General features: G+C 49.7%; 1 protein-coding gene across 4 annotated transcripts in view; it reads right to left on the bottom strand.

The window, feature by feature from the left end:
• Positions 1–1,176: 1,176 nt before the first annotated feature.
• Positions 1,177–12,906, bottom strand: part of Klhl3 (kelch like family member 3) — a 109,760-nt gene continuing 98,030 nt past the window's right edge. For all 4 annotated transcript variants that reach the window (XM_060380584.1, XM_060380581.1, XM_060380585.1 and 1 more), the window contains 3 exons: positions 11,380–11,520; positions 9,545–9,688; positions 1,177–6,092 (listed from right to left, as the gene is read on the bottom strand). In XM_060380584.1, coding sequence (XP_060236567.1) covers positions 6,064–6,092; positions 9,545–9,688; positions 11,380–11,520 — 314 coding nt within the window. In that variant the 3' untranslated portion in view covers positions 1,177–6,063. The remainder of the gene's footprint in view (positions 6,093–9,544; positions 9,689–11,379; positions 11,521–12,906) is intronic.

Raw genomic sequence — 12,906 nt, 5'->3', positions numbered from 1 at the left:
GGTGGGCATGGCAACGTGACTGTACAACAAACGCTATGTTCAAAACAGCTGCATCCTGGGGCCTCTCCTCAGACTCATTCCCAAACTCAAACAAGGGTTCAACGGGCTGGTGTCCTTTATTTGAGCCTGTCTCACTTCCCCCTTACAATCCCTTCAGACAGATGCATTCACCTGTTGGGCCTCTGTTCCAGAGGGACATAAATTCCTGCTCATGGTTCAAAGGGCAGTGGAGAGACACATCCTGTCAGCTTTCACTCAGCCTCAAGGGATAAGAGGCCAGAGCAGGGGCCAGCTTGGCGGAAGAGGGCTATGCAGAAGGTCAGCCATCACCTGCGTCCAGCTTGCTGACTTTGCCTCCATCCTTACATTCTTTCCAAGTGCCAAGTAAGCACTAGGCCCTGGATGCCCATTTGTTACCTTTTATGACACAGAGCACCTGACAGTCTGAGGGGACCTGAGACAGGAGGGCCTTTATCCAGAGGGACATCCATGTCAGCAGGTAGGTGGCTTTGAGAAACTCCCACCAAGCTAAACATTCCACATGCCTGGGATACATCTCCGCTTCCAGGAGTGATGTCAGAACAGCCAGCCATCTTCCCCTCCAGGCCCAGATCTCAGCAACTATTGTCCACATTACCCAACACCTTTAGAGAGACTGTCTCCACTAGGTCTGAAGGTCTCCCTGGGTCTGCACTGTGCTGGGGCCAGGTGACAGGAATCAGAGGGACAGAGACCCTGTGCAGCAGATTCTGAGGAGAAAAGTTTCCATCTGATTCTGTGCAGGGACCAGTCTTTCCCTCACTTACTTGAGACATAGAAGATGCTGTGCAATGGAAATGAAGTCTGCAGCGTGAGCACAGTTCAGCTTTTGTTAAAATGCTGTGTGCAGTGTGGGGAACCGGAATGGGATCCTCTTAAAATAACACATTTGGAGGGATGTTTCTCGGCTCTCACTGCACTGATCATGTAACAAGTGTTCTTTTAAGATACATGGTCCCTAACATCACGCAGAAAACATCAGGTCAGATGAAGGGCCTTACCCGTGCCAGGCAGTGTCCAGTTTGATGGCCCATGTCAAGCAAGGGACAGAACATCCACCCAGATAGGACATGTCCTGTGTTTTGAGTTTTCTTTCAAAGAAAGTATTTTACACATCACATACAATTAAACAAGAAGTCTAACAAGGGTCCTTTATTACCACCAAAAAGGGGAGGGGAATAATTTACAATCTTATAACCAAAGGCAAGAACAGCACAGGAGCGATTTATTCCTGCCAACGCCACAGCCCCACGCATTCCTGCCTGGGCTGCCGCCACACCCAGGACTGTCTGAGTCCCACGGTAAACGCTACGTGAGGCCTGTACGGCTGGGTTACCCATATGGAGAGGCCTCTCCTGGAAGTGCTGCTGGGTTTCCTGCTTGCTCAGTAGATAAACAGTACAGCTGAACATGAGGGGCCTAAGTAGTGCAAACATGCAAACGCACACATACACACAAAAAAAAAACAAGATACAACACAACATTCTGACCCCTGTGCTTCTATGCATCAAAGCCTTGGATACTCTGTCCAACTTAATGAGTTTGTTCAGCCTCCCAACTTGATCCTGCCAGGTCGAACAGGAAGAAGCATGGAGGGCAACTTAAATGGCGCCTGTCCCAAAAATAATAAATTAGGATTTAAAAACAGAAACAAGAGGCCAGTGGCAGACAGATACATACACAAACCAGAGTGGAGGCAGCTCAAGAAAAAAAAAAATGTGTGAGTGCCTGCTAAACACACTCTTCGAGGGACGCAGTGACCCCTCTTCCAAAGTACATGGAATGCCAGCTTCCCAAAGAGACATGGCCCAGCCTCAGAGGCCTTGAGTGCTAGGAACCTCTAAAAGAAAGGAGACAGTAGAGAATGAACAAGGTCTGCAGGGCCCAGGCAACCTAGGGAGAGTGGGCTGGGGGCAAGCTCATTGCCAGAGCATTGAGAGCCACTACCACATGACTGGCCCAAGCCCAGCCCTGCAGAGAACAGACTCATAAACACAAAGGCATGAGAGATAGACATGGGTAAGGGCTGAGTCGAGTCTTAACATTAGTCCCTAGTGACTAAGAGACAAAGCCCAGGGATTGTGTCTTGGAATTCATCACTCTCCCTAGAAGGCCAAGGGCCTGAAGCTCAGAAGGATCTAAGACAGGTGAGAAACGAAAAACAGCACAGCAACAGGTGTGCAGCTCTGTCAGGCTGAACGACACACACAACAGCATTTCATCATCATGGACAATAGAAAGTGATTCAAATGTCTTGAAAAATTATCTATAAAAATATCTACATTAAAACTTTAGCCTGAAAGCTACAGCTTCAATTTTACAAAAAGGTAATCTTTGAAAGAATCTAGCTCAGAAATATACAAACGTTACACAACAGATATCAAAGTAGGACAGCTCAAAAAAAAAAAAAAAAAAAGAAAGCAGCTGAGGGGATATTGCAACTGGCTTGTCGTGAGATACAATTCAGAATTCTTATTGCATAGCAGAAAAGAATGAGGTCACTTCATTTGCATAATACTGCCATGTTTTTTTGTTTTGTTTTGTTTTGTTTTTTTAAGATGGAGATGCTGTTGGGTACTTAGAAGAAATAACTTTGGAATTCAGAAGCTGACTTCTACGTTGTCCGAATCAGCATCCAAGTGGTGTCTATGCTGCTTCTAACCTTGGGTAGCCACTGCAGTCGGATTTCAGATGTGCCCCTGACAGGGCTGTATTCACTAGCAATGGCAGCCACTGTGACGGGCGGGGGTGGGGTCACCACCCACCGCGTGACTAGCACAGCCTTGAAAGCAGGTCTGAGGTATCCACCATGGGGAGACTTCTACCTGAGAATGGAGCAGCACAGGTCCTGGGGTGGCATCTGTGGGCAGCTAGGGCAGATTGGCTTTTTGGTGGTGACATACCAGTGTTCTAGGCCCCGTGAGACAGGACGCACAGGGGTGAAATGAGTGGACCCTCAGCGGTTCCACCTGCAAAGCGGTGCTTCACAAGGAGGGAGACATGAGGTGCAGCCAACAGCAAAAGCTCCAGCGGAAACCGTGGCTGGCCAGCTTCTCTCCGGGAAGAGGATGCAAAGGGAGACTCATCGTGATCCCTACATAGAAAAGTCTAGGTTCTTGGTGGGAGTGGGGGAGGAGGTGGGGTTACCTTTCACCCAAAATAGAGTGCTTGTGCAAACAGCTCACTAGACTCTGATCCCCAAACTTATCTTCACCTCTCTATACCTCAAACAAGTCCCCAGATTTGCCTGGAAATGGGGGCAGGGCCTCAGGAATGCATTCTACATACTTCCTAGCACAAGTGCTCTGCCCACTCACAGCTGGAGCCAGAGCACCTGCTGAGGAAACGCTTGCATCCCTCTGGGTCCCCCAAACCTGGGTACTCTAGCTTCTTCCGATGGCTATGAGCTATCTGGATGTGGCGGTTCCTAATTCTGCTTAACATTACAAATGATTTGCCCTCATGGAAGAGGGTGCTTTAATCACTCAGTAAGTACTGCCTAGCTGGGGAGAAGGTGGGTTTCCAAATGCAGAAGGCAGGGGGTGCCAACCTCCTACAGAATGTACTTCAAAGAAGCTATCTGTGTCAGGGTTTTACGAAGTTCCTTGGTCTCTATGTGGCCTCTGATGCGGAGGTGGGAATGGGGTGGATAGACTCCAACCCTGGGTTGTGAGACTGTTCTCTGGGCACAAAGTGCCCCCGCCCCCCCTGCAGCAGAAATGCCAGTACAAGCAATTTCCTTGCTTAGGAAGAGTTCGGCTTTGAAGTTCTTTGTACAAAGACCAGAGGTCAACCTTTAACGTTGGTCCTCAGGAGCCAGCATTTTTGCTGACTCATGTTTTATGAGTCTGTGCCTGAGGCCTGAGACCGCTGAGTAGCCTAGGCTGGTTGTCCCCCCAAAGGCCCAGGTTTCTGCCAACCTCAGCCTTCCCAGCTTTAACATAGCAGATGCGAACTGCTCTACCCAGAGAGGTTTTGGTTTTGTTTGTTTACATCAGTGCTAGAAATCAAATCCATGCTTGTGCAGCAAACATCCCACCCTCACCCCTTAATGTGTGTGCTTTCACGAACTTCCAAATGCCACACCAGGTACCTGAAGTTACATTCTTAATAATTTGGATCTGTGGCTGAGCAAAACGTTGCTTTCAGTTTTTTTAAATACAAATGTCTTTGAGGAAGGGCCCACTACTATCTCCTCCCCAAAGAAAAAAAAAGAAAGGAAAATGGGGTATTTTGGAGGCCAGGGAAAGGATGAGGACCCGGAAAGAGGAGGGAATCATGAGAAAGGGAAGATATAACGATATGAGTAGCCCTGACCATCATCACAAATGGCCAGATCCAGCCAGTATATTTCTTAGAAGTCATTCATGTCCCTCTGGGTTATGCATGGCCCCTCCTAACCCAGGGACAAACCTATCTCTGGGTTTAGTGGCCTTTTACTCATCCTCCACATGAGTGCTGATACCATGAATAAGCCTATATAAAAAAGCATAATAAATAGGGTAGGTGCCCTGAGAACAGTCAAAGGCAGGGTACCTCTCTGAGATCACTGTGGGTGGAAAGAGCATCCATACCACTTTGGTTTTAGTGTCTGTCTGCTTGCTTGCTTAATAGCTTGCTTGCTTGATAGCTTGTTTGTGCGATAGCTCACTTGCTTGCTCGCTTGATCCCTTATTGCATAATTGCTTGCTTGCTCACTCACTTGATTACTTCCTCACTCACTTGCTTGATAGCTTGATCACTTGCTTGGTTGCTGGATAGCTTGCTTTCTTGCTCACTTGCTTGACTGCTCTATCACATGCTTGCTCACCTGCTTGCTGGATTACTTGCTGGATTGCTTGCTCGAGCGCTTGCTTGCTCGCTCACTTGCTATCTTGCTTGCTCTCTCACTTGTTCATTTGCTGGCATGCAAGTTTGCTTGATTGCTGGCTTGTTTGTTTGCTTGCTCAATTGCTTGCTACATCCCATGCTTGCTTGCTTGCTTATTTGATCATTTGCTTACTCACTCATTTGCTTTCTTGATAGCTTGCTTGCTAGCTTGCTTGCATGAGCACTTGCTAGCTTGCTTGCTTGCTTGCTAGCTCACTTGCTTGCAGTGTGTGCATGCTTGAGTACTTGCTTGCATAAATGCTTGCTTGCTATCTAGCTTGCTTGATGACTTGCTTGCTTGCTTGAGCACTTCCTTGCTTGCTCACTTGCTTGCTCACTTGATCGACTGCTTGCCCTCTTGCTTGCTTACTTGCTCACTTGCTTGATAGCTTGCTTCCTTGCTTGCTTTTCCTGTCTATTTCTCTCCAGTGTTTGACCTAGCAATTATCTGATGAGTTTATTTTCCCTGCTGAAAAGACACAAAATCTTCCAAACCTTCAATCCATGACATCAAAGACTAGAGGCAAAGATGTGAAGACAAAACAGTTCTCATCCGCCTCCTAGAGAGCAGCCAAGGAAGAGGCAATGGCACAGGTACCCTGGAGGTACATGGAGGCTATAGAGCAGCTCTGAAGAAACCTCCAAGTTCCACATGGCTACAGTAGTCAAGTCATGGTCCCAGACATGGTGGAGTGTGCTTTTGGCTAGTTCTGCCTGGACCTCCAGAAGACAGCATCTTTAGTAGTCTAGTGTGTCCACAGGACAAGTCCAGAAGATGTGTGTAGGAGTTTAGCACAGTAAAAATATCAGTAGTAATGAAATCTAGTAGATGCTCACACAGCCCCAGCCCCCACTGAATGAAATGTTTTACACACATGCACACACACTCATACATACACACATACAAACACACACACACATACACACAATCCCAAGGGTGCTGCTGGGGCTGTCAGGAACCCAACTGTTAGGGCAGAAACCAAAGCACCTGGGAGCAGAAGGTGGGTCATCAATGTCCACACTGAGAGGGTCGAGGCTGGTCTGCCAAGACAACTCGGGTGGTTGTCAAACCATGGCAGAACCTCCCAGTCAATCTCATCAGTTGTCATGGTCCAGCTGCTCACTGCTGAGTGAGTCACAGGCAGGGAGTTCGGGTCACAAGGACTTGTGAATCACAGCAACACCTAACATGAAAGGGAAAGAAAGTTACAATCTTAGCTTCTCCTGAGTTTTTCAGAGTCCCAAGGATCCCAGGAATCTACAACACCTAAGTCAAAGCCAGTAGGTCCCCAAGGATCACATGCTATCACCGCCAGCAGCTGCAGTCTCCCCTCTGATATGTCCTGTTGGGATGTCTATCTGTATCCACAAACATGATCGTAAGGAGCACATGCGGGCAGACTCCTCACACACCAGTCCACAAAATCCTAGAACTGACACCCTTACCCAGCGTTCGACTCCCAGCTGGACAAACATTCCAAGCATGTCCTGTGTGTCAGTGCTTTTGTAAAACTGAACAAACCTAACTTTGTAAATCCACTCACAACCCAAGTTTCACTGTGATCCACTCAGTCAGCGTAGATGACACCAGAGGCTGAGACAGCCAACATGCTTTCTACATACATTGCCCTCTAGTACAGATGCCAGCTGGTGATAAACCAGCCTCCTAGACTGCCTGTGGCCCGGTCATAGCCAATGAGAAGGTGAGGCAAGCCTTCTGTGCTGTGATGGTGGCTTGTTCACATCTTTCTACCTGAGACCCTGCATGTCCAGCCCAGGGGGAGGTTTCTGGACCCTGCTACTAAAATCGTAACTCAGAAACTGCCCAGGAGTGAACACGTTTGCTAGAGATTTATTTTAACATAGTCCGGTAGCTGTAAGACATTCTAACTGAAGACGAGAAACTAAGGAAAGGGGGGGGGTACTACATCAGAGACATTCTGTAAGCATTTTGTCAACGCCTGACTCCGGACCAAAGGTACCCACTGGCCTTGGCACCCTCACCTACACTCCAGCTACCTCAGCTACCTCTCACTAAGTAATACTTTTCAAGAGCAGACTCCTGTAGTATCTTCCTGTAGTGTTCTATATAAGAATTTTTTTATTAGAAAAAAAAATATGCTCTCATTATGGAAAAATTGGAAAACACAGAACACAAAGGAAAGTCTTTTATCCCTTCATACAAACAGCGCAGCCATTATCTTTTTAATACATCCCAGCTTCTAATAATAACCAGAGTGCGTTAGCCCGTGGTGACGCACACCAGGCAGGCAACACGCTACGAACTTCACACGCATTATCACGGTACATCCTCTTAAAAGCCCTCAGAGGCACAATCTAATTCTACCCTCATTTTTCAACTGAGACAACGCAAGTTCAGTTAGGTGGAATATCTTGCCCAGAGCCTCAGGGCTAGCAGCAGAGCTAGGACTCCCATATACCCATTTCCAGAACTACCAGCTCTTCAACTTCCCTGTCCTCCAATAGGGCCAGAGCACTCAGTGCACTGGGCATACTCAACCTCTTCTAATCCAACAGGTCAGGCACAAGCATTTCCTCATGACCTTCAAACTATGGGGAAGTGCGGAGGAGCTGGGAGGAGCTGGGAGGAGCTAGGGGAAGGTAAATCATAATCAGAATATACTGCATGAAAAGATATATATTTTCAATTTATAAAAAGATAGAAAACAATATACCCACTGACTAAACAGTCCATAGAAAATGTAACTGTTTCCCTAATGTCAATCATTAAGTATTATGATGTGGGGGAAGGGGCAGTATTATAAGCAATGCCCAGAGGAGGGTGCTACTATAAGCAACGCTCAGATAAGTAATGTCAGCCTTAAATCTTGGCACATCAGACCCACTCCCTAGATTTTAAAATAACGTTGGTTGATTTGAGTACAAAATGGCTTGATTGTCTCCTTCCCACCAGTCCTGGCGTGGGCAGACAGGCTTTTGAAACATCCAGCACATACATGAAATCCTAAGGGGTCCTACGCAGCCCACTCACCTCTCATCAACACAGGGGAGGGACCCAAGGATCCCGCCCACTACTCATCAACACAGGGGAGGGGCCCAAGGGTCCCGCCCACCTTCTCATCCTACAAAGGCCCTGTGCTCTCCTCTGTGGCTTCAGGAAAAAGGGTGCTGATTTTCATGAGAACAGAGTTGTTCTGGGATCAAAACGCTTCCAGTGTCTTAGTGAAGGAAATGTGACCCAGTGAGAAAGGCTTAAGGGAGGGGAAAGCGAAAGAAATGCACTGCGGTGAGGAAAGAAGGGGACAGAGCCCTTGGCGCCCACATGACACAGGCAGCACGTCCTGAAACCTGAACAAGACCGAATGGCTGGCCTTCCTCACAGATGCGGGAGGAAGAGGAAAAGCATGGGAGCCAAGGTATATGTGACGAAAGAGCATGGCTTAAATAGTTGGCATATGGATGGCACGTTGTGTGTGCGCCCCGTAAATAAACATTTAGACCATTTAACCTAAACGCTTAGGCCAGACATAAGAAGCTGGGCTTGTGCTTCTCCTCTTCAGGGGATCTCTGACCTCAGCAACATCACCTCTTCCCCCTGTGCTGGACTTGGCACCAGATCCTCTGTGTCAGCCTACCCATCACCCCCACCCCACCCCCACCCCGTCACCCCTCAGTCTCTTTTACTCAGCCCTGGACTGGGACACTATAGAAAGAGGCCAGACCTATGTTTGAACTTTTGGTGCATGCCTACTGGCCATGTGCTGGCGTTTGGTGGTTACATACAGTCTCCACAGTTCGGCTGTGGGGTGGGGGCATGCAGTCCTACTCAGCCTGAGGGAGCGTACACACCGTACCTACCACACTGGCCCAGCCCCCTCAGGCCAGGCTGCTACAGCTGGAATAGGAAACAGCCCCTCCAGGCGCTGCTGGCACTGAAGGTTTGGAGCCCAACTTGAAGAAGGGGAGGGGCAAGTGGCCAGAGACGCGCCACTGCAGGGCACTTGAACCTGACCCACTCAGGTTCCTCTGACCCTGGCTGCCAGAGCCACTCCCCCACATGCTGCCTGCAGCAGCCCTGAGTGTTGAGCCCCACAGCCCACCAGAAACAAAGTAACCAAGAGACAACAGGCTGAAATCCCTGAAACCATGAGACAAAATACCTCCACTCACACACACACACACACACACACACACTCACACAGCTCCTCTCAGGAATCTGTCACAACAGGAAAATAACTAACCTAAAAAGAGCGCAACCAAAGGCAGCTGGTCCGTGAGACTACCCAGAATCCAATAACAACTGTTGTGTCCTGAGGCAGCCATTCAGAGCTCCAGTCCAAACAGGGAGGTCTAACTTCTAAAGAGCGAGAACCATGCTCTCCCACCCACAATGCTTAGCACAAAGTGAAGTGCTAGGAGACCTTGTATTGCCAGGAGTGGCCGAGGCAATACAAGCATGCCTTAAATATTCCGAGGCTACACTCAGATTCACAGGGGAAGTGGTGGTCATGGGGACACGGGGAAGACACGATCGCCATGTGACAATTACCCGGGAGCCTACAGGAAGCATTCCATTCCCCATTAAGCAAGCCCTCGTGGTCTCCTGCTGTCCCTGCCCTTGGTGTGCAGGTCTCTGGAGCTGGGACCCACTGACCTGCATAGCTCCTCCCAGTGCTCATGTTGGTTGGCAGCAGCGTCCACTTGTCAGTGACCGGGTTGTAGTACTCTACTGACGCCAGGTTGCACGATCCGTCATCCCCTCCGACCACGTACAGGAACCCGTTCACCGCACAGACCCCTGCGAATCAAACCGAAGTCACAAGACCAGTGCGAGAATCAGGAGCCGTGGGAAGCTGGTCCCGGGCCCACAGCCTCTCTTCCCCAGTTTCTGTCGCACAGCAGAGACGTAATCCTGCGGTCTGAGCCACTCAGCGGAGGAGCATGCTGAGCATCGCCACTGGGCTCAGAGGGTCCTACGGATGCTCCTGCTGCCCGCCTCCCCCCACCCTCCACCTCCACATTACAGAGAGAACACTGCAGGGGCGGGTTTCCCCGAGGGAACTTTTTATGGGGAGCATGCTGGCCTCCCCATCAGCCTGAGCTAGGAAAGAGACAAGGTGCCAGGATGCCCTCACGCCTCTGAGCTCACGTGCTGCCCTGATGAGCCATATGAAGCAGCTGAATCTGTAGCCGCCTCACAAGATGGGCATTTGAATTCACAAACAGTACCCCAGGTTGGGGTTCCCTTCTCCTTCCTAACAGTTTTGAGTTGTTTGAAGGCAAGGTCTCATAAAGCTGGATGGAAGAGCAGGGAAATTTAACTTTTATTCAACAACTTAAAACTCATAGTCCAGTAGATAGCGGGTTTTGGGTTTTATTTTGTTTTTGTTTTTGTTTTTTTTTTCTTTTCACAAACTCCAGTTAATCGAAGACACTTTTTAAAGTAATAACTAGCAATGCTGATGAATACTCTCAGTGCTGGGAAGGGCACAAAATACGCTGCCTGCCTGCATGGCATCTAAAACACGGATCCTTCCTCTGCCTCAAGATTCTACTCTTGGCCGTTCCTTCTGGAGGTCATTTTAAATGTGTACATTGGCTTAACTATAAAGATCATTTATAACTACAGCGTCGCTGGCAGCCTAGAAAAGAGGGCATAAATGAAGTAGCCAATATTGAATTGGTAAGTTCTGAGAGAGCCCTGTGAATTGGGAGCGAGAAGATACGGTTAGTAATTAGATGCTGATGAAGGATTGAAAGGCAAGTGTTAGAACAATACTATGGTAGGATCTTATTATTACTTATTAAATAAGTAACATCTACCTGGGGACGTTTGTAATTCACAGGCTAGAGGCAGACTTAGCTGCCTTACGGGTGCTATAATTCCTTGTTTGTGTGGCTAGAGGCCAAACGCCAAGGTATCGAAGCAGGTTCAGGCGGTGAGCCAAGGAGGAACGCCTCTGTTTATGCCTCCAACAAGTCAGCCACAGTGAGTTTAGCAAACAGCTACCGTGAGAATAAAAGCAGGAACTCTTCCTGGCAGCACCTGTTAGCCAGTCCATCCTGGGAAGGTGGGCAAAGCCATGCCACCTTTCCCAGAGCAAAGAAGCACAAAGCCACATACAGCAATGCCCAGCTCCAAGCAACAGCAACGTCGTGAAAGGAAACCGCCTTGCAGGCCTGGCAGGCCCTGCAGCACATGACGGGCTCTCCCTATGGGAAGGATTCGAAGAGCAGAGGGAAGTGGGGACTGGGAATACGAGGAAAACAATAAAGGGAGAGATGGCAGAGGGGCGTCAGGTGGGATCCGGCTCTCCCGCTAGGAAGGAATTTGGACTCTGTGGAGATGTGAAAACCTTTCAGCCAGACACTGGCAGCACCTCTGTGTGGCTTGGGGTCCACACAGCCCTGTGCGTGGCGACCAGCAAGAGCCACCGCACAGGTGAATGCAGGCACCAGCTGTGACACGGCCCCCTCCAGTCACGTTACCTGCATTCCGTCGGCACATGTTCATGTCTGCCACCTGCTTCCAGGTGTTGGTCCCAGGATCGTAAACCTCAACACTCTTCCTCACCAAGGGTCCATCATGTCCCCCGGTGGCATACAGCTGTCCGCTGAGCACCCCAACCCCTGAAAGGCAGAGCACAGCGTCCCAGCCCCAGGCTCTCTAGAAAAAAACAAGACCCAGGAGGCCTGGTGCCCAGCCCCGGTGAGCCACGGCTGGCAGAGTGACCTGGGGAGCAAGTCCCATCTCCCTGGACCTCATTGCCCTCATAATCTGTAAAACAAATAAACAATGATGCCCACCTGGCTCCCCACAAGACAGGCCGCTTGTAAACACTGAGGAACAATGCCAGGGTGACCCCATTTCTGCTTTTAAAATGTAAATATGTATGTGTGCATACATTTACAGAGGGTAACAAAGGGGTAAATAAGTAAATAAATAAATAAAACCTCAGAGAAACACACTAAGATGTGACAAGAGGCTGATTCTCCACAGTACACTGACACCATTTGTTTCCCCTTTGGCCTCTCCACCATGCGGTCTTGTTTTCCCTTAACATCTTATTATTCAGCCTTGTACCCATCGATGCAGAGCACAGAGCAAGGTGCTGAGGACAGACACCCTGCCAGCCTGTGCCTTGATGGCAGAAGGCATCAGATGTCCAGGGACAGGGGTGAGGGTGGGGGAGCTGCCGGGGCGGGGGTTGGGGGGAGTGGGCCTTTGCTGTATGATAAGGAGATTCAGCCACTGAGGAGGAAGGCCGCACCTAGCGAGAAACAGCGGGTCTGGAAGGTGGGACACCTAGGCCTTCCTCTCCTCCCCTGGGGTGGCCCTTTCTCTTTCCCATTCGTGGAAGGAGGGAGCCAGGATGACTCAGTGATTCCGTGGACTACTCCCTTCTGTGGACAGGCTGCATCCTTTCTGTTGGGAACTTTCACCCCAGAGCCACTGGCCAGAAGCCCAAAAGGGTGTCTTGGTGAATTCGATGTGCAGCAGGTCTGTGGGCCCAAGAGCTGGACCTGGAGGCTACAGACTTCAGGAGGTCAAGAACTGCTTATGTCTTGCCCTGCTCTGTTTCCCAGAGGCTGCTGCTGGCGTGCTCCCAGCAGATGCTATCTAAATGAAGGGGTGTACGGTAGACTCCCAGGCGGCGGTTATGCGGACAGCCAGTGGTTCCCAGCAGTTGCCCAAATCTGGCAGCAGATGGTGCTGCTGGGACACCAACGGTTGCTGCTGGCCTGCGGGATTGGGAACATTCAGTAGGCTCCAAGCTGCTTCACCTTCCCTTCCTCCGGGATCAGCAGGACTGACACCTCTGGAACCCTGAGATGGTCCCTCTCTCCCACCATCTGCTCTGCTGTGCTGTGCGCTGAGTCACAAAAGTCACAAGAGTCATCCCAGCCAAGGTCACCAGGCCTCCCAGAGACACAGTCAGCAGTAACAGCAGCGTCTGGGGCCTGCAGGCAAGGATGGGCCAGGTGACGCCACCTTCCTTCCAACCACCTTCTGCA

Source organism: Meriones unguiculatus, chromosome 3 (assembly GCF_030254825.1).
Source record: "Meriones unguiculatus strain TT.TT164.6M chromosome 3, Bangor_MerUng_6.1, whole genome shotgun sequence".
Classification (NCBI taxonomy): Eukaryota; Metazoa; Chordata; class Mammalia; order Rodentia; family Muridae; genus Meriones; species Meriones unguiculatus.
The sequence above is the reverse complement of the archived record's forward strand: the minus strand, read 5'-3'. Positions and strand labels throughout refer to the sequence as shown.